A 22268-nucleotide genomic window follows, 5' to 3' on the forward strand; every position below is an offset into this window, starting at 1 on the left:
CAAAACTAGGCCAGATTACTAAAATACAAGAGATAATCCAACTAGAATAATAACAACTTTCAATCCTTGAGTCATCCACCAGCTGAGCAGTTAAAGCAGAGGTCTAGAAGAAACGAGTTAAGAATAGACTTTGAGAGAGAGAGAGAGGTTTGGTGATCACACACAGTAAAAGGACACAGTTCTTTTATGTTCAAACAGAAAGGTACAGCAATGGACAATTTAACAGTATATACTACAGCTATTTTAACAGTATTTTATAATAAGCTCTTAATATTCTGAATTAAAAACCAAGTCATACAAGTATACAACAACAGATCTCAATACTGCCTCACTGTTAAACCTGCAAAACATACCACCTTCCAAAACTTTTAACTTTAAAAAATTTATATGGAAGGCAAATTCCACAGCAACTTAACCAAAACAATTTGTCCTTCAGCAGAAGTTTGACATAGAAATGCTTTCTGTTTGTAAGCAAAGTTTTTCTGGCAACCTAGTATCCCCTTGGCTCGACTTTCTAAGCCAAAAGTCAGTAACAGTAATACAGAATCTCTAAAATGCCAGGTAGAAACTGCTAGGTCGATTTTTGTGCATTTCCCATAATGGCGATTTTTAAAACACAGCAATTACTAAAAGAAAGGTGGGTGTGTAGGCATTAAAGCTATAAAGCTTAAAGAGTTATAAAATGCACTTTCACATGTAAAAATGATACATATCCTGAAAAAATTAAACATACTAGTTTAAATTTCTTCAATAAATCTTGAGTATGTTGCATGTTATAGTCACAAAAAACCCTCAATTTTGAAGAGCTGCTTTTCTATAAAGCCAAGATAAGATAGAAAGTATTTTGATATATCATTCTCAGCTTGCCTATAACCAATGAGAGTTGGTAAAAAAAGAAATTTTGTATATTGAAGATGGAAGAAGAAGAGAAAAGCATATCACTTTGAACAGCCTATTGAATAGCACTATAACATTACTTGGTCTAGGAAAACTAGTTCAGAATGAGGTTTCAAAAAGTTTAACTCCAAATTCATTTTAGTAATATGAACAATATTAATCCCTCAAAAGCTGGTATCCGCAGGTCCTCAAATTTTTTAATTTCATAAACTATAATGTCATTCTAAAAGTTTATCACCAGGAAAGTGAAAGGTGAAATTAATGAAGGCACTATTAAAAGCTAATGGAAAGGAAGGGCAGTGCAGAAAAAAAGAATTAAGAAGAAAATCATTAACAATTTACTTCACCTTTAACCCTGCTGTATGCCCCCAGATTATTTCTATTATATGCTTTCATATACTTTAAATATGGATATGAGAGATATGAACCACTGGAAATATGAACCAACCAACAAACCAAAAAAACCACATAGATAAAGCAAGTCTGAACTTCTGGAGATCAGTTTTGAAACTATTGCCCATAACCCTGTTTTTGCTTGAGTATGATTATGTAGATTGAAAACTGGGTAGGAGGAGGAGAGAGGACAAAAATCATGAAATTCCTGGGGTGGGGGGAAGGGGGTTTATTCCTAACTACATAAATGCTCCCTCCACTCCCCTCCCCAATCACTGAGCTGGTTATTACTGATGGGAGCATACTGTATCTCCCTCAGATGTATTTCACTGGCTTAGATAATTATTTTAGAACCTTAATGCTTTCTCTACACTTCATTTCTTCCTTTTTTAGGAGGAGGGTGTGCGGTGTGGAGGTGGGGGTGGTATTTTATTCTCTCTTCAAATGCATAAATAACTACATTAAAACCCCTGGGAATAACTGTTAAAATAGGCAGGTTTTGATTCTGTCATTTCCTCCATTCTCTTTAAACAAGACAAAAGAAAACCCTTCCCAGCAGCAAATAAATGTAACAATTCAACTGACTGGCAAAATTTAAATATTTAGTACACTTCTTGAAAAAGAAATTACAGCTGCTGTATTAGAAATGCTTTGATGTTAAACACGAAGAAAGGTGCTGACAGCACTCCACAGCACATATAGGCATCATGCCTTACAGCGTATTGTCCTCCGCACTGCCTGGGTTCTTCTGAACCTTTTTCAGGATTTGGCTGGATTCAAAGATTTTTTTATTTATGTATGAAGACATTTAACTTTCTACACAATGATGGAAAGACCCTAGTCTTCTAGACTCTCTTGACGCACATGAATATACAGGTGACCCTTGAACAACATGGGTTTAAGCTGCACAGGTCCACTAATAGGCAAATTTTTTTCAACAAAGTACTGTAAATGTATTTTCCTCATAATTTTCTTAATAACATTTTCCTCTAGCTTACTGTAAAAATACAGTATATAATACATATAATATAGAAAATTTGTGTTAACTGACTGCTTATGTTATTGGTTAAGTCTTCTGGTTAACAGTAGGCTATTAGTAGTTAAGTTTTGGGGAAGACAAAAGTTATATGCAGAGTTTTGTGCACATGGGGGTGGAGGAGGGTTGGTTCTCCTAACCCCTGCTTTGTACAAGGGTCAACTGTAAAGGGCATGCAGTTATAGTTCTGACTGGGAAGGGCCAGTGGCCAAGCAATTGTTTTCTTTTTTTGTAAAACAGTGATCTCTAGACTGAATTTACAAACATGAATTGAACTCTGCTCTAACCAATGGCTAACATGACTTCTAAAATTCTTTCCAAAATTAAAAAAAATTCCATTCCCTATAAAACTGGATTAATATTAAACATTACAGAAGCAAAACACATTTTACTTCTAAATTTTCATTTTGGTAATTGAAAATCTACTACACCAAGTTAAGATGTATCACTGCAACTGGGGAAACACAGAGTAGTAATGTTTATGGATTCATAATAAGAGTAGGAGGTAAAATATGAACACTGGGAGTTTTCCTATTTACAGCCAGTCCCATGTTCTCTCAGCAAAGTCGTCTTTATAGACTACTACTCATTTTTAAAAGGGAAACAGTAGTAAGGACAGAATGTCAAGTTTAGAATTCTAACACTCTTCTTGGCACTTTTCTTGCCCAAACCTTGTAACATTCTTTGTGGGCTTAATCATGGCCTTTTCTACTACAGTGTATTTTCACCAGACTTCTAACTGAAAACTACTGCCTTATACAAGTAGCATCTTTTATGTTCTAGAGAAATATAACGTACAATGTGGTTGGCTTTAATTGAGCGAAGAATTCCCAAGAGATTTCTTCTAGTCATGGCCATGAATATAAAGGTGAACACACAGATTTAGAGATTAAGTCCTCTAGAATAATACTGTTCATTATTTTCATATTTTCATTCAAACAAGTGACAATAAATGTCACATATGCAAACTTATTCTTTGTGGTTATACTAAGGATCTGATAAATCAGATGATAATGGTATTCTAGAAAGAAAGACCAAAGGAGATATCAAACTTCAAGAGTTATTTGGGGGTCATTTCACCTAAAACCAATGCCCTGTATTCTCCACTGTTCAAAAGGCTTGTAGACAATCCATTGTCTTCCATTTCAACTAGTTGCATGGTCCACTGTGAAGGAGTGAGAAAAGAGCTGTGTGCTTGTTCTTGACCTGTAAAGATTTCATCATGGAAGATTAATACTGATGCTGCTGCTGCCTGTTACTGGTTGTTTCTCTTTGCAGGTGCCAATATCGGTCAGAGAACAGGATTTCAGTGGCAGAGTTGTTGCTATACTGTTATCTCTTCAGAACGGAGGCACAAGGAGAGATGAATGCCACATCGCAAGGAGCAAAGGAGAGAGAGAGAAAGAAATGGTGTCAGGTGGCATGTTGGATGTGATTTTTGTTTTAGTAGAGATTGAGATGACTGCAAATTGTTTAGCTGATTCCTTTGGTCTGCAAAGATACATTTGTGTTGGTGCTGATGATTCTTGACTAATACTGTTTCAGTTACAAATTGGTTATGTTTTTCCAAAAAAACTTCCAGCACTTATATTCAGGACTTATAAATCTCTCTCTCTCTCTCTCCCTCCCTCCCTCTCATGCACACACACAACTCAAAACACAAACATTAAGGCCAATCCCTACTAACACTATTTAATATTCCATACTGCTAATCAAATATTTTAAGTCTAGAAGATGACAAAACTTGAAGACTAAATAAAGGGCAACACACATCTGCATGCTGTTCACATCACACACTTGAGTAATAGCAGTGGCAAGACACAGTTATTAGTCCTAATAACTTCCAAAATTCTTATTTCCTCATCATTTTGGGATACTATGATGGGTAACTTGTATCATTTAAATACTAGCTACAGAGAGAATCTATTACAAGGATGATGGTTTTTCAGGGATTTTTTTAAAAAAAGTTATTTGTGTTAATTTAGTAATAATCCTAGAAAAGCATATCCATGTAGTTTCCTTCAATTCCAGAATAATGATCTGAACTATACAAACAGCAACCTAGCAGAACTCCTCACATCAAAAAGATAAATTCCCATCTAGAATGTATCAAAGACTGGTATATCAAAACATGATCATCCATAAGAGCTAAAAGGCAAAGAATTTGTTAGTTTCCTTAAATCCACAGATTCCACATGTGGCACAGGTACAGAAAATGGGATAGTTAGTAGCCTTGCCTCAAAGAACCAACTTTTTAAAGACAGAAATTTATTCTCGCTGCAACTACAAGTTTTTAATAAGGGGTAACTGGGTAAGTTTGTACATAATTACTACCAAAGTTATTTTTTAAAAACTGTTTTGGGAATAGTTTGCATAGTCTCCAGATATTTTATTATATAGCTCTTCTCTGTTCTATTCTTTTAAATCCTTAAGCTACATAAAAGGCAAGATTATGTTAGAGAGTATAGTTTTTATTAAAAATGTTTTCTTCTGTTGACCTTTAAAAATAAATTTAGAGTGAAAAACAATATACCCGCTAATAAGAAATATTCTAGCTGATATAATAGTCACTAACAATACTCAAGGAAAATAATACGTGAGGGAAAGAGACAAACTTAACTGCTCTCCTTTATCTGCAATGAAAATGAAGCATGTTTCTGAAAAAACAAAAAGCGAACACCGCCACTATTCTAAGACAGATGCAAAGAATGCTAAAAGTGAATTAATTCTTCCGAATACAATGAATCAACTTGCTATGTACAACAGAAGAACTGTAGGAATAAGTGTATAGGTAATGCCACTGAAATGGGAGTGGAAAAAGGTTCATGTTTGGCTTTGCCGGCTACTAGCTTTATTAGTTTTGACAAAACACAGGGAGATCTTGGCATTCAGAAAGTTAACATTAATATTCACTCCAGAATGGTTAAAACTTTGAAGTCCATAAAATGTAATATTATGTAATTCTCCTGAAATGGGAATTTGAATCATGCCTGTGATCAGGCAGAGTATGGAAATATATCAATCACTTAGTGAATGAGTAAGCATTGAGTTCATAAACAGAATAACTGAAAATATTAAAGAATTCTTGATATATTAAAAAAAATGATGCTGCACAGTGATTTTCCTAATCTCAGAAGAGAAAACTAATAAGCCCTTAAGCCCCAGAAACATCTATTTATGTTAGCCACGGACTTACTTTTGGAGGCTTTTGCTTAACTTTCATTCCTTACTCTATCACACTAATAGCTCTGGATTTATTGTATTTCTAACCCTGCAGAATAGTGCAGAATGTGAACTGAGCTTTATGATTTATTCAATGGTAAATATATTTTTTCATATTTCAGTTTACCTATTCAATTATTATGATGATCTTTATAAAATACAAAGCACATCATAAATTATTCATTTCAAGAAAAAGTAAATAGGCCTTCTAGTCTCATATGTCCAAACAGCGTGGGCTTCCTCAATGAAATAAGTTTTCTCTTTTGGTGCCCACAAATTTAATCTAATAATTCTACTGAACTTTAAGAGTGTTTATTAAAGACAGAGAGAGAGAGAGAGCAAGAGTATGCTGGGCTCCAAATCTAAACCCTAAGCTGACACAGTACAGGTTAATTCCTGTGCAGGTACAAGGACCTCAAATACTCCTGTCTCAGAATCAGCCTATGGTAGAACTATATAGTTACAAGCTGGGTACAGTTCATGTCAGCTTAATAAACCCGGGAGCACAGGGAGCTGATAAGATAGAGGTGATAACAGCTTTTCTCTTAACTGAAGCTTGTTCTCTATGTTGTTAAAAGTATCCAATCTACTTTTTTAGAAAACAGAATGACCTATTTTAATGGCCTATTTTCCAAGTGTGCTTTAGAATGCCAAATAACGTATTTTTAGAACATGTGACTTAATGCTTATTACTTAATTTTGCCACTCAAAAATTAATATCCAGTGGTAAGCAGGCAACTGCTATTTGTGCTCTAAGATGACACCACTTAACTCAATTTTGTTCCCTGCATGTACTACCAACAACTTTCTTTATGATGCATTCATTCTTCTCACCCAAAATAGCCTCTTAGAGGAAAATGTGAGAACTCAAGACATGACAGCATATTTCAGCGTTAGTAGTTTATCCACTCTCCCAAAATATTCCATGATGTTGGTCAAAGAAAAGTAATATTGTAAACTGGTTAAGAAGATAAAGTTAGAAATCTAGAGCTGCTCAGTAAATCTTGATAAAAGCTGGAAAAAATAAAACAGGGAAAAGATTATGGCGGGGACAGTTATTAGAAAGAATGAGTAAATACAAAAAATGGAGAAGTCAAACAGGGAAAGAGGCTAATATGGAAGTTAGAAGTCAAAGCGTAGTGTTCTACAACAGCTTACAACTGTTTATATAGTATCTAGACATTTAAGTATACCTCACTTTAGAACACTTACAAAGAAGTGTTTCAGAGAAACAGTATTTTCAAAGTACCAGGAAAGCTTTAATATCAACCAAGCACAACCAACTAAAACCAAAAGCAAACCCTTCTCTGAAGCTTTTCAAAAAGTGAAGTATTTTTTGTAATACAAATCACCAATTCCTAATTTAACTGCTTTATAATTTCAGATTTTATATAACAGGTTTTCATAAAATACGATACACACACATAAGATCTCATCACTAAAAAGAGTAATTCAAAATTAACTATTATATGTGAAAATAATAACCCTCAAAGTATCCCATTATCATGAAACACTGGTTAGAAAATAATTTATAAATCTTTACAGGGGACATCAAACATAGGTCTAGAGGAGTTCATTATCAAAATAGCTTAGGTGGACACACAAATACCGATAGTAATTCTGTACTACAAAATCCTTCAAGAGTCCCATTACAACTCCATCTGTTACAGAGGATAGACTGAAGTTGTCTACTGTATCTCAAAGAACAGGAAAAATGGTAATTTTAACAAAACAAAATACACCTTAAAAAAAAAAGAACAATAAATTATGTTAGAATTTAGTGTTAAAAGTAGTTTGGGGTTGAAACTTTTCTGAGCAGGGGCATAGACAGATATGACACAGTTAAAAAACACTAATGCAAATTACGTGTGTGTGTGTGTGTGTGTGTGTGTATTTTTTTATCCCTGTAACTGAATGGCAGGGGTCTGAAGAACCTTGATAGTATTCCAAAAAACAAAACAGTACACAGTATGATAGCAGCTGCTACCAGAATGGGCTTTTCTGTCCTACCCCACCCCACCCCAGGAAGACAACTTCACTGAAGCTATCTTTGATTAGTTCACTATCTCAATTTTAGCGATTATTCAGCCTATTAAAAAAGTATGTAAGTAACGTGACAAAAAGCAGAATAAAAAATTGGGCCAAAGAAAAAGAATTTTACATGTGTCAGGAACTTCATTTTGAGTGGGAAAATCTACTCTATTATTATTAATTTGAAATGGTTTGAACTAAAAATATGAACTGTAAAAACAATGAACTGATTATAATTTCATAGTTTACAAATCAGTACAAAGCTATACATTATAAAAATTGACTATAACAACACATAGCAACATTCTGATAAACTATATCACTTCATACTATTACTGATGATTAGGCTCTCCTAAATTTGCCAATGTACATATATTAATTGAAACATTTAATCAAGCATTTGATAGCTTAAAAGTTAAGCCAAAGAAACAAGTTTGTTATTAATTTATCCTTATTTCAGTTTATTATAAATGGATACAAACAATATGGAAATTTACATTTCATCTTAAAAATGAAGCATTTTTACAAAAACAGTATTTAAACAGAGTAATCCTAAGACCCTGAATGTCTGGCCAGGAGTCACTTCTCCACTATAGGGACATGGTATTATCAGCATCTCAATGTTTGTACGCTGCCACAAGGTAAAGGAATGTTATTTTAATATATTCAACTTAAAAATACCCATCTTTTTTGGTCTAAACTCTGGGTACTTTCTCTCTTAAGATGACTTTTCCAAGAAGAGACTTATCTCTCCACAACCTCTGGTAACAAACTAAAAATTGAGCATATGCTTCACATACCTTTTTGAGATGTCCTAGTCTAAGTTTGAAAATTTCTTCCTGTTCATGATATTCTGCCAAAGTCAACCTGTCAAAAATGAGATGTAATTCTAGATATTAAGATTAAGTTATTATTTCTTATTAACAACCACAAAAGAAGATAAAATACTACAATGTTGACATTTATCCCAAAATAAGCCAAAAGTCCTTTACAATATTCTTCAGAATATAACTAATACTTACAGATGGAACAACTAATTCATAAATTCAGCAACTATTTAATGAGTGCTATGTATCAAGTGGATGTCCCAGAATTTCAATACTCAGGGTACAATGAAAAAGACATTTTCTCTTTTCATTTTAGTTCGAACTTACACTCTATACGCCCCACTAAGGAGGCAGAAAAGAAACAATTTAATAAAGAAGTAAAATAATCCCAAATAACAGTAAGTGTTATGAAGAAAACAAAAACGCGTGGCATGATAATGACATTGTATTACAGTAATTTGTACTGAGTGTTAGAGAGGTGGTCTTGATCTAAACATCAAAAAGACAACTACAAGAGAACCTGGGCGAGTTATGTTCTAGACACAAGCTACAGCAAGTGCAAGGATGCTACGAAGGACTCAGGCTGGCATACTGTAAGAAGAGAAAAAAATGTCAGCATCAAAACAGCCAGAGAGGCTCTGAGCAGTAGGACAGGCAAGCAGGGGCCAGCTTATGTGTGGACTTCCAGACCAAGGAATGAATTTCATTTTACTCTAAGAGTACTAGAAAAGTACTGCAAAGAGAATCCATCCAGTTGGGTACTGGTTTAAAAAAAAAAAAAAAAAGGAAAAATACTAGGAAGTTTTTTTTTCTGCTTCCATGTGTTAGTGAGGAAAAGGAATGCTAAAACTATAGTCAATGCACCAAATTCTTAATATAAATAGACATAAGACTTTCAATCTTGAAAGTACTTTACCGTTATTTTATTTTTCTCAAATATTCATATGTAACTTTGAAATATAACTAGCTTAATATATGTAGAACCGTAAGACATAAACAATAACATTTCCTGAGAAAAAATTGTTTTCTGATAAAATAAAAGAAGAAAACCACTCCACAATAAAACAACTTCCATTTCATACCCCAATACTGAAAGAACTGCTTTTATCAAGGCTGTTTGTTTACTCATGTGTTCTAGGAGTATCTGGAAAAGCTCCTAACCAGGTAAGATTTATTTGTTTATTCAGGTCCCTCAGCAACATTTAGTATAAATGTTATTCTCCTTTAGCTAGATATTAGTTAAATTTACTAATTCTAAAGAAAGGGTATTGAAAGGAAACAAACAAAAACCTCCAAGAAATTCAGTTAGTATTCCACTAGAAACATCTTAAGAGTGAAACATTTAAAATTAAACCTGTCTACCCAGTCTTAAGTTAATACAACTGCTGGATTTTATTATACTAAATATAGCAACAGTGGATAGTTGCAGCAGATGCTTCAAGTAAACTTAGAGAAGTGTTACAGTGTGACTGCAGATGGAGTGAAAGGAAAAGGGAAAGGTGATCTTAAAAGGTCTGGAAACTAAAACGGAAAAAATCTCAACTAATCCAATAAACAAAAGCTATAGGAATTTTTGGCAATAGCTTCTGGATAGGCATATATACCACCAAGGAAAATTTGGTACAATTTGAGTTTCCCAAAATTTTTGAAATTGCATTCTACTAAGAAGTCTGGCTCTCATGCAAACTTGCAAAGCCCTTACATATGCAGATAGCTGGGAATTTCTGTAATTTGGAGGTAAGCATATTTTGTTGTTTAGTTGGTGTAGTTTTCAATAGCAACTATTCTTGTGAGTTAAAAATGAATTAATATCTATTAGTTTCATGATGATTTAGTTTGTTGAATATTGTTTGCTTAATCTTATAGCATAATGTAATGCATATTTGCTATTTAATAGCACTTAGTTCCAGTTGTTAATATGTTTTATGTTATGGTTCAAATCATCCACATCCCTATAGCTAAAGCAAATGCATACAGATACTCCCTCCCCAAATTTTCTTAGTAGAGTGATACTTCTTTACTGATTTAAAAAACTTTAACCCCCCCAAAAAAGCAAAACTTTAATCATAGAGAATTATTTCATAGATCTACTACTCCTGATATTAAACACATACAATTCTCACTAAAGATTAATGGTAACTTTCATCAGCAGCAGAACTTAACTATTTACTTCCTGCATTTTGATTACTACTACTATAACTATTAAGCTTTAAATAAATAGTAAAAAATATATATTGACCACTTTCTGCTTGGTTTTGAAGCATTAATAAGCAAATTCTGCAGGAAGTACTAAATACTATGCTACTCAATTTCTAGGGCAGTGATTCTTACTATTTTATGATCGTGGATACCTAAAAATAATCTAAAGGAATTTATAATAAACACTCCCCAGAAAATTTCACATATACATAAATTTGGGGGTTCACAGCTCTCCGTTTAAGAATTCCTATCCCAGGTTCTTGTCTCACCAATAGAATGCAAACCTCAAAACAGCAAAAGAGACATTTCTTACATTTCTCTGCATTTCCCTATCAGGAAGTATCTGACTTTTTATTAGAGATTTTAAGATATCTCTATTGTCTATTTCCATCAATGAAGTGTTTTTACATAAAATGTAAAATATTTGAAAATGAAAAAAAAATAAATTTAGATCAAATTAACTGAGGACAGGCCTCTTAAAAAATGAAAAGAGGGGGGCGCCTGGGTGGCTCAGTCGTTAAGCATCTGCTTCGGCTCAGGTCATGATCCCAGGGGTCCTGGGATCAAGCCCCACATCGGGCTCTCTGCTCAGCAGGGGAGCCCGCTTCTTTCTCCCACTCCCCCTGCTTCTGTTCCTTCTCTTGCTGTGTTTCTGTCAAGTAAATAAATAAATAAATAAAATCTTTAAAAAAAAAAATTAAAAGAGGGACGCCTGGATGGCTCAAGTCAGTTAAGCATTTGCCTTCCGCTCAGGTCATGATCCCAGGGTCCTGGGATAGAGTCCCACCAGCAGGCTCCTTTCCCAGCAGGGAGCCTGCTCTCCTGCCTGGCGCTCCCCCTGCTTGTGCATTCGTGCTCTCTCTCTGACAAATAAATAAATAAAATCTTAAAAAAAAAAAGACAAAAGAGCAAGGTAGGATAATGTTAATTTTAATGGCATTCAATTGCTACATAATTACTTTTATGATGTGTTTTTAAGACCCTAAAAAAATTCACACTGTTAAGCAAGTCTCAATTGGTTAGGTTACTTAGCAAATCTTTTGGTCACAGATAATGTGAAGGTCAAGTCTAATTCCTCCCTATATGAATCATACCTGATATTATAGCCTGAATGATTAATATTTTATTGTGTTCAAATATACATATGTGTGCTTATTTAAGGGCATACTAAAGCTACTAAAGTAGGTTTATCTAAAACTTTAAAGATTTTATTTATTTGACAGAGAGAAATAGTCAGAGAGTACAAGCAGGTGGAGGAGCACAGGGAGAGGGAGAAGCAGGCTCTCAGCTGAGCAGGGAGCCCAATGCGGGGCTCAATCCTAGGACCCTGGAATCCTGGGATCCTGACCTGAGCCGAAGGCAGTAGCTTAACCGACTGAGCCACCCAGGCACCCCTATAAAACTTTGTTTTAAAAGCCAAGAAATTTAAACCTCAAACATAAGACTTATTATTAACTCTTGATAATCTTCCATAATGAGTCTGAATGGATGAGAATTTTATTTTTAATCCAAAGAACTGTTTTACAATAGTTTGACAGAAATGTGAGATGACTGTAACAGAACTAGTACAAATAACAGAAAACAGGGAATACTCACTTCAAACAAATCTGATAATCCTTTAAAGACATTCTGTTTAAGAAGGAAATTAACCTGAGGTTGCAAAGCTAAGGAATGCAATCTATGGTAAATAAGACTATTACAGGCACTTAAGAAAAAAAATGGCAAGCCCATTTATTTGTACAATTTAGCAGACCTTTACTGAACATTAAGCTATGAGCTATGCATTGAGGATTACATTTTTTTACATGAGGGAGGATGGGACATGAGACTAGTCTGCCTTTGAAAAGCCCCCAAAAAACTAGGAATAGAAGTTCCTCAACATGATATAGGGTATTTATTAAAAACCCACAAATGACATCATACTCAAAGGTGAAGGAATGAAAGCTTTCCCCTTAATAAGACAATGATGCTTTCACCATTACTATTCAATATTGTGCTGGAAGTCCTACCAGAGGGGTTAAGTAAGAAAAAGAAACATAACATCATGCATCAGAATGAGAAAAGAAGTAAAACTATCTCTATTTGCAGATGACATAACCCTAGATGTAAAAATCCCAAATAATGAAGAAAAAACTACCACCAGAGCTAATACATCAGCAAAGCGCAGGGTACAAAATCAACCCACAAAAATCAATTGTGTTTCTATACACCAGCAATGAACAACCTAAATAGGATATTAAGAATACTATTCCATTTATAATAGAATCCAAAAGAATAAAATACCTACAAATAAATTTAACCCAGGAAGTGACTTGTACACTAAAAACTACAAAACAGTGCTAAGGAAGTTAATCGAAACTAATTAAATGAAAAGACTTCTAAGTTCATGGATTAGGAGACTTAATGTTGTTAAGAGGGCAATCCTCTCCAAAGTCATCCATATAGTCAATATAATCCTGATCAAAATACAAATGGCCCATTTTGCTAAAATGGGGGAAAAATTGCAAAACAATATTGAAAAAGAAAAAACAAAGTTATAGGACTCTCACTACTTATTTCAAGACTTACTACAAACTTATGGTCATTAAAACAGTTACTACCATAAAGATAGACATATAGGCCAAAGGAACAGAAGGGAGTACAGATATCCATGGCCAGCTGATTTCTGACAAGGTGCCAAGACCATTCACAATGGGGAAAAGAATAGTCTCTTCAACAAACAGTGCTGGGACAAATGGATAACCACATGCAAAAGAATGAAGTTGGACCCCTACCTCACTCTATATAAAAAATTAACAAAAAAGGGATCAATAATCTAAATATAAGAACTAAAACTAGAAAACTCTCAGAACACAGCACAGGGGTAAATGTCCTTGACCATGGATTTGGTAAAGGATTCTTAGATTTGACACCAAAAGTATGAACAAAAAATAAAATAAAGTTAATGTCATAAAAATTAAAATCAAATCAAATCAAAGGACATTATCAATAAAGTAACACAATTTATAGAATGGGAGCAAATATCTACATATCATATATCTGACAAGGGTTTAGTATCTAGAATATTATAAAGGACTCTTATAACTCAACAACAAAAAGACAAGCAGCTCAATTAAAAACTGAGCAAAAGACTTCAATATCTATACAAAGACCAACAAGCACATTAAGACATTCAACATTATGAGCCATTCATAAGTGTAAATCAAAACCACAACGAGATGACACTTTACAGCTACTAGGATGATTATAATAAAAAAAACAGAAGACAAAAAGTGTTGCCAAAGATGTGAAGAAATAGGAACTCCTGTCTATTGCTGGCGGAGATGTAAAATATTGTAACTACGAAAAATAGTTTAGCAGTTCTGCAAGAATTTGAACACAGAACTGCCATATAACTTTGCAATTCTATTCCTAGGTATATACCCAAAAAAAAAAAGAAAAAGATGGGAGGGATGGGGTGGCTGGTGATAGACACTGGGGAGGGTATGTGCTATGGTGAGCGCTGTGAATTGTGCAAGACTGATGAATCACAGACCTGTACCTCTGAAACAAATAATGCAAGATATGTCAAAAAAAAAAGAAAGAAGATAGCAGGAAGGGAAAGATGAAGGGGGCGAAATCAGAGGGGGAGACGAACCATGAGAGACTATGGACTCTGAAAAACAAACTGAGGGTTCTAGAGGGGAGGGGGTGGGGAGATGGGTTAGCCTGGTGATGGGTATTAAAGAGGGCACATTCTGCGTGGAGCACTGGGTGTTATGCACAAACAATGAATCATGGAACACTACATCAAAAACTAATGATGTAATGTATGGTGATTAACATAACAATAAAAAATTATTTAAAAAAAAAAAGAAAAGAAAAAGAAAACATAGGTCTCATTCTAACCAGAGTGTAAAGGACAGTAAGATTGAGATTCACAAAAAGCTGCTGTTTTTTTTAAAAAAGGAGCGCATTGCTGGACAACATTTTTGCTAATACCCCAGAGAGATGCGAAATAGTCTTTAATAAAGTGTGCAACTCATAGCCTCCCTCAGCTTTCTTAGCAGAAGCCAGAAACAGCAATGGGATTACCTAGAAAAGAACACGGAGGACCCTCTTATCTAATGGAGTGAATGCCTGTGTGAGAGGCGGGAGATCCATGAGATCTTCTGACGTTAAACAGAAACACTGCCAGATTGGGATTTAAAATGGCAGAGAGAGTACAAAATGAAAGGCTGTCAGACCCCCAAAATTCCACAAACAAGAAACAGGCTGACAAAGCTACTCAGCTACATATACATGTTAACCTTAATGAAAAAGAAATCTTTGTGAAGAAGATTCAGAGGAAAGAACCTTGAGTCTAGAAGGCAGAGTCATAGCCATAGAAAATTATTACCAGACCTTGAAACCAAATGGGAGTTTGCCTGGATGGATTTTTAAACTACTTGGGTCAGTGACTCCTTTCATTCTTGTTTTTCTGTTTCAACAAAATGTCTTTAGTTGTTATCCTATGCCTGTCCCCACCATCATATTTTGAGAAGAGAGAAGCTGTTTCTTGAGGTTCACAGACTAAGAGGAATTGTATTTTGGGGTGAATTATACAAGTTCTCACCCATACCTAATTTAGATGAGATGCAGAAAGTTTGAGCTGATGAAATTTTGATGAGATTTTGGATGTTGAGTTGATGCTGTAATTGGGTTGGGATGTAATTGTAATTGGGATGTTGAGTTGATTCTTTTGAGGATGTTGGGATAGGATGAATGCATTCTACATGTGGGAAGGATGTGAATCTTGGGTCAGAGGAGAGACGGGTAGGCGGAATATCAGCTTCCAAAGATACCACATCCTAATCTTTGGAATTTATGAATATGTTACCTTACACAGCAAAAGATTAAGTGGGATTAAGGTTGCTAACTAGCTGACCTTAACGTAAGATGATTATCCTAGATAATACAACTATGAGTACACAGAGCAAAGAAAAAAATTGATCTGAAGTAAACTAGGAAAAGACACAAAAGAGATAACATCTGAGCCTGATTAAAGAGAAGCAGCAGAGGGAAGCTAGGAAGAAGAACCAGGGCATACAGGGTGCCATGGTGACTCAAGTGCACAGCATGTAGATATGAATGCAAAAAGAAAAATCAATGTACAGTATAGATTAAGGAAGTTTTACTAATGCTAAGAGTTTTAATCAAAGATCAATGCCAGAAGCACCTGGGTGGCTTGGCTGGTTAAGTGTCTGACTCCTGGTTTCGGCTCAGGTCATCTTATCAGGGCCGTTGGACTGAGCCCCGCATAAGGCTCTGCACTCAGCAGGGAGGCTGCTTGAAATTCTCTCTCTCCCTGTCCCCACCCACCCCCTCTCCAAAATAAATAAATAAATCTTAGAAAAAAAAAAAAGATCAATGCTGAATTTTGCCTCATGTTTTTTGTTTGGTCATCTATTATCATATGATCCTTCTCCTTACATGGAAAATTACAGATTTTTTTAATGTTAAACCAACCCTGCATACCTAAAATAAACCGAACTTGGTCTTGATAAATTATTTTTATATATCATATGTTTGGTTGCTAATATTTTAAGATTTTTACATTTGCGTTTATAAAATGAGATTAGTCTATAACTTTCCTTCTTTGTATCATCTTTGTTAAATTCTGACACTTTGATTATGCTGGTCTCATAAAATAAGCTGAAGTATTTCTGACTTAGCTATTCTTTAAAAAAAAAGTTTTTAAAAAGATTGGCACTATTTCTTCCTTAAATTTATATTTCATAAATGAGGTCATCTACACCTAGATTTTTAATTTTTTTAAAGATTTATTTATTTTAGAGAGAGAGTGAGAGGGAGAGAGAAACTTCAGCAGACTCCTCGCTGAGCTTGGAGCCTACTGTGGGGCTAGATCCCACAACCCTGAGATCAAAAAACCAAGAGTCAGATGCTCAACCAACTGCACCATCCAGGGGCCCCTGGATTTTTAATTTTTTAATTACAGATTCAATTTAATAGTTACAGAACTCCTTAAGCTTTTGTTTCTTCTAGTGTCAGTTGTTAAGTTAGATTTTTTTCTAGAAATTTATCCATTTCACAAAATTTTTTCAAGTTTAAGCCATTTATGTTCTTTTGTTTTCCTTTAAATTATGTATAGACTTTGTAGTAATATACCTTTTTTCATTCCTAATAATGGTTGTCTTCTTTTTCAATTTTATTAGTTAGTTTTGCTTTGTTTTGGAACAAAACACATTTTTTGGATTGGCTGATTCTCTGTATTATATATGTTTATTTCCTGTATCATTAATTTCTGCTCTTCTCCCTCTTCCTTCCTTGGTTAATTCTACTCATCTTCTAACATACTGAAATAGTTTATAAAGTTTTAGTTTTTCTTCTTTTCATATATATGTACATAAGGTTATACATTTCCCCCGGATACTGGTCAGATTTATCTCACAAATTTTGCTACACGGCACTTTCATTATTACTCATCTAAAAATATTTTTCTCATTTCCATTGAGATTTTTTCACTACTTTATTTTTAGTGATTTCTAGTCTAATTCCACTGTGGACAGAGAACATATTCTATGATTCTAATCCTGTAAGTTTCACCCATGAGCTCAACCAAATATTTAAGAAACAATGCCAGTCCTATATAAACTCTTTTAAGCTTTTGAAATTTGTGGAGACTTGCTTTATGACCTAACATGATAAATTTTTATAAAAGCCCATGCTTAAAAAAGAACACATATTCTATAGATGTTAGGGGTATTCTATAAGTGTCAAGTTTGTCCATCCCACTGAAATCTTCTATACCCATATTGTGTGTCCTGTTTTTTTATGTTTTATTTTTATCTGTATGTTCAATTACTAAGAAATGTGTGTGTTGAAATCTATTATGACTTGTGGATCTGTCTATATCTCCTTAAAGTACTGTCAATTTTTCATTTATCTTGAGGCCATATTATTCATGCACAAAATTTAGAATTACTATATGTTCCTGGCGATTTGAGCCATTTATAGTTATGAAATAACACTTTATTTCTTATAATTTTTTTGCCTTAAATTTTACTGTGTCTCATATAATACAGCTTTCTTTGGTTGGCATTTACCTGGAGTATTTTTTTTCTTAACTTATATTCCCAATATACCTTTTTCTTCTCCTTTGGCTACTTTTAAAAATTTCTCTTTGCCTTGATTTTTCTGAAATTTCATTATGATGTGTCTAGGTATTTCTTTTTATTCATCCTACTTGGAATTCTCTGGCCTCTGTGAATCTACAGATTGATCTTATTCATCTGCTTTAAAATATTCTCAGTTATTTAATCTTCAAATATTGCTTCTGCTCCATTCAGGATGGTTCTTCTATGGTCAGGTGACTTGTCTAGTAATAATTTTAAGTCAAAAGACAGTAAGATACCTCCAAATAATCACCAACCTAAAACTCTAAAACCAGTAAAAACCATTTTGAGAATGAAGGCAAAATAAACTTAGTTTCACACCAAGAAAAAACTGAAAGGTGTCACTACCAATAGACCGACACTAAAAAGAAAAAAATTTCTAAAGGGTTTTCTTGGGCAGAAAGATCTTACTATGTAAAAAAAATCAAAGCTGTAAGAATAAATGAAGAGCAAAAAAATAGTAAATACGTTAAGTAACATTTAGATGAACACAGACTATACTAGATAAAGATGTCTTTACATAGGGGTGTGTCTGACAGAGAAAGAGAGAATCTAATAAACAAAAACTGAGCAACCTAATAAAGAAGAAAAAGGGACAGAGATGAGGCAGGATAAATCAACAACATAAAGAAAGAACAGATTTAAGCCCCAATAAATAAATACATGAAATGAAAATAGATTAAATGCTCCAATGAAAGATTTTTCAGACATGATTTTTTTTAAAAATCAATTAAACGTCAAAATCCATAAAATGTATATGACATCAAAGGTGAATTTTAATGTGCACTATAAACTCTGGGTGATAATGATGTGCCAATGCACATTCATCAATTGTAACAAATATACCACTCTGGTGCATATTGATAGTGGTAGAGGTTGTGTGTGGGGACAGGAAGTGTACGTGAACTCTCTGTACTTTCTGCTCAATTTTGCTATACACTAAAACGGCTCTAAAAATAAATTTTATTAATTAAAAAAGTCTATTATATTATTTACAAGACAAGTAATCCACTAAATAACTTTACGGTATGTAAAATATAATCCTGAGTTAAAATTAAAGCTTTAATGAAAAAACACAGTGACCTCTAAAACTTCTTTAATACAAAATAGAAGGTAAAATATTACTGTTTACTTTGCAAGCATCCTCTGTGAAACATGAAATACATAAAATCAAAACATGATCTAAAATATATTTAACATGAGGTCAAAATCTTGATTAAAATTAATTACAATTAACACAAGGGTCATTTAGACATCCATAGGTAATATTATCTATGCAAATTACTCTGAATAAAAGAAGTATATGTGACTAAAATTAGAAACTACTACCTAAAAAACCTGACCGAATCTTGCTGGTAGTTAAAAATTAGTTAAGAGCCAGGAACCACGCAAGTACTTTAACATGCATTACCTCGTATCATCTTTTCAACACTATGATATATGTACTTTGACAAGTGAGGAAATGGAGGCTCAAAAGTAAAACAACAACCTGAAACAGTCAAGGATGGATTCCACATCTGTCTGTCTACAACACTTAAAGTCCTAACCACTACATAGTAGTAACTTCATTTTCTATGTTAATTTCTTGATAGAAAAAAATTAAAGATTTATGGTTTCTATTCTAATTATACTAGATGCTCTGCACATACAATAGATGTTCTAGTTACCACCAAACAGTGATTCAAAAGGAATTTTTAGAAGACAGTTGCAGAGAATAGCCACTAAAATATAAAACATATAAATCAAAGTGCTTCTGGGGTGCCTGGGTGGCTCAGTCAGTTGAACATCCAACTCTTGATTTCAGCTCAGGTCATGTTCTCAGGGTCCTGGGATCGATCCCCCCATCGATCGAGACTCCCGCAGTGGATTTTCTCTCTCCTCTCTCTCTGCCCCTCCTTTGCCCTGCTCTCATGCATGCTCCCTCTAATAAATAAATAAATTTTTTTTAAAAAGTGCTTCTATGGCTTTTTTCCCTATTTAAATCTGCATTTGTATAAAGATACAGTCAAACTTTTTTATGTAGTATCACTTCATTTGCCGCTCCAAGAACGTATAGCAGTTTAAGTTTAGGGATAGTTCTCAGTCAACATATATAATAAAGTGGGGTGAAATAAGACAAGTCTATGACTATTAAACTACAGTTAGGGCTGTTAAAGCATCCTGGAATATAAGTAAGCAAAATACCTGTGACAAACTAGAAAAATGAAGGAGAAGCTAATAAGGAGAAAATAAAATTCAATCAAATGCTTATGTACCAGAATTTAGCATTTACTGACCACTTTCCATGTCAGAAAACTGTGCTACATATTGGGAATATAGAGATAAAAGCTACATACAGAACAGGCACGTACAAAAGGCTACGGGCACCTAACCTGAGGGGAAATGGGGGAGAAATGGGAAGAAAAAAAGTTAGAGAGGGCTTCGACTGAAACTGGTATTTGAACCAAGCCTTAAAAGATGAACAGGCAGTGAGAAGGTGAAGAAAGGCAAGGAACAAGATGTATAAAGGCACAGAAACAAGAACGCCTAATCCACTTAGAGAACTAAGAGTTTAACATAAGATACAGGACAGATGCTGGGAGTGAAATGAAAGAGAAGAATAAGGCCTACAAAGAGTCCTTCATGAGGGTGAATTTTATCTTGAAGTTAAATGTGAAACTGACATGAAGAGACACATAAGAAACAGTAATCTAGGTTAAAAAAAGAGATGAGGTCCTATACTAACATAGTAGCAATGAAGATGGACAAATACGAGATGCTACAGAAAGAGACAGAGAACGAGGGAAAGCGAAACATCTAGGATGTTTATAGTGTCATTAACAGAGTAAATGGTGATGCTGTGACTGAAGAGACAAAGGGCATTATCACATTACCTTAAAGTGATAATTAACTCCTGTCCTTCAGGGATCAAGGAAAAACTTTTAGGAGGAAATACCTAGTATGGGATTTAAAAGATGAATAGGAATTAAAAACCATGGGTTGGAGTTTGAAAGTTGGCAGTGAAGGGAAGGCACTGGTTAGTGACAAAAGAAGAGGCTAGAGTGGTCACAAGATGCCAGATAAAAAGTGCTTTAAAAGAAGTCATCTTAGGATTTTTGGATTCTATGATTCAAAAAACAGCTATGTTAGGGTGATAAGGAAGAGAACAAAAGGATCATATTTTGCAAAAATGATTCTGATTGCAAAATGAAAATAAACTAGACTGCTAAACCAAAGCTGAAAGGAGAGGTAGGAAAAAAAAATAACCCAACTAAAAGAGGACAGTAACTTGAGTTAGAATGGTGTCACTGGGGTCTTACGTAAGTGGATACACTTGAGAACTAGAAGGATTGGTGTCTTGTAGGAGTGGAGTTAAAGCTAATACACACTGTATTCTATATAACCACTCATCTATCCATCTACCCTTTATTAAGCAACAAATTTATTAATTTACAAAAAGTAAACCATTTGCTAGTTTTTCTTAAAATTTCAATAGCTGAATTAATTCCAATTTAAAAAGCCCACCAAGATTAGAAAAGGTTTGAAGATGGAAATAGATTTTGAGGTGGATTTGGAAAAATAAGCAAACAACCACCTACTTATTAATGGAAAATAATAAAAATGGATTAAGGAATATAAATGAAATCTTGATCTAAAACATTAAGGATGATAATAAAAATCTGGCATGTGGAACTGAGAGTATGGTAGTACCATTTACTAACAGAGAAAACACAGGAAAAGGCAAGGGGTGTGCATAAGTGTGTGTGTGTGTGTGTGCAGAGAGACAGATTGGAATGGGAATGGTAATATTAAATAATTTTTGTTTTGTTCTGTAATTTTAGTAAATACAGTTTTGAAAAGGCTACATTAGAAGTACTGATAACCACCAAGAAAGGATATGACATTCAAAATTGAGATATATTTAATACTCAAGAGAGAAAAGTGGACTGGAGACAGAAACTTGGATGTCAGAAGCATATATGTGATAACTCAAACTCTGAGACTAGCAAATTTTCATGGAGAATATGTAGAGTAGGAAGTAAGATGACCAAGACAGATCTTTAAAGGATACTTACATTTTACAAATTGGTAGTGTAAATGATGTCCATGGAAAAGACTGAGAAGATGAGCCAGAGGAGTTAAAATGAAAATTAGGAGATCAAGGTATTTGAAAAACTAAAGACAAGAGAGTCTTTTGGGAAAAAATAAGTCAATATTCAATGTTGCCAAGTTAAAGACTCAAATGTCTATGGCACTGAGCATCAAAAGACAGTTAATCTTCAAAAGGCAATTTCATTTAAGAAAGAAGAAAATGGAAGGTGAGACAGAAGAGACTGGTACAAACAAGTCTTTCAAGAAAACCTGATTATAAAGATGACAGGAAATGGAGGCCAGAATTAGGGATATATAATTGAAGCAGAGTTTTTGGTTTCATTTTGTTTTCTAAAAGGAGAACCAGTAGAGAACAAAAAGCTGACGACAGAAGATAAAGGACGTATCTATAGAAGAGTCCCTCATGTAGCACAGTAT

The 22268-nt window shown here is 34.1% G+C and overlaps 1 protein-coding gene across 5 annotated transcripts in view; it reads right to left on the minus strand.

The window, feature by feature from the left end:
- The window catches only part of TLK1 (tousled like kinase 1), a 153947-nt gene that overhangs the window by 24545 nt on the left and 107134 nt on the right, over positions 1-22268 (minus strand). For all 5 annotated transcript variants that reach the window (XM_027591520.2, XM_027591516.2, XM_027591517.1 and 2 more), the window contains one exon: positions 8380-8446. In XM_027591520.2, the coding sequence (XP_027447321.1) occupies positions 8380-8446 (67 nt within the window). The remainder of the gene's footprint in view (positions 1-8379; positions 8447-22268) is intronic.

This window comes from Zalophus californianus, chromosome 3 (genome assembly GCF_009762305.2).
Source record: "Zalophus californianus isolate mZalCal1 chromosome 3, mZalCal1.pri.v2, whole genome shotgun sequence".
NCBI lineage: Eukaryota > Metazoa > Chordata > Mammalia > Carnivora > Otariidae > Zalophus > Zalophus californianus.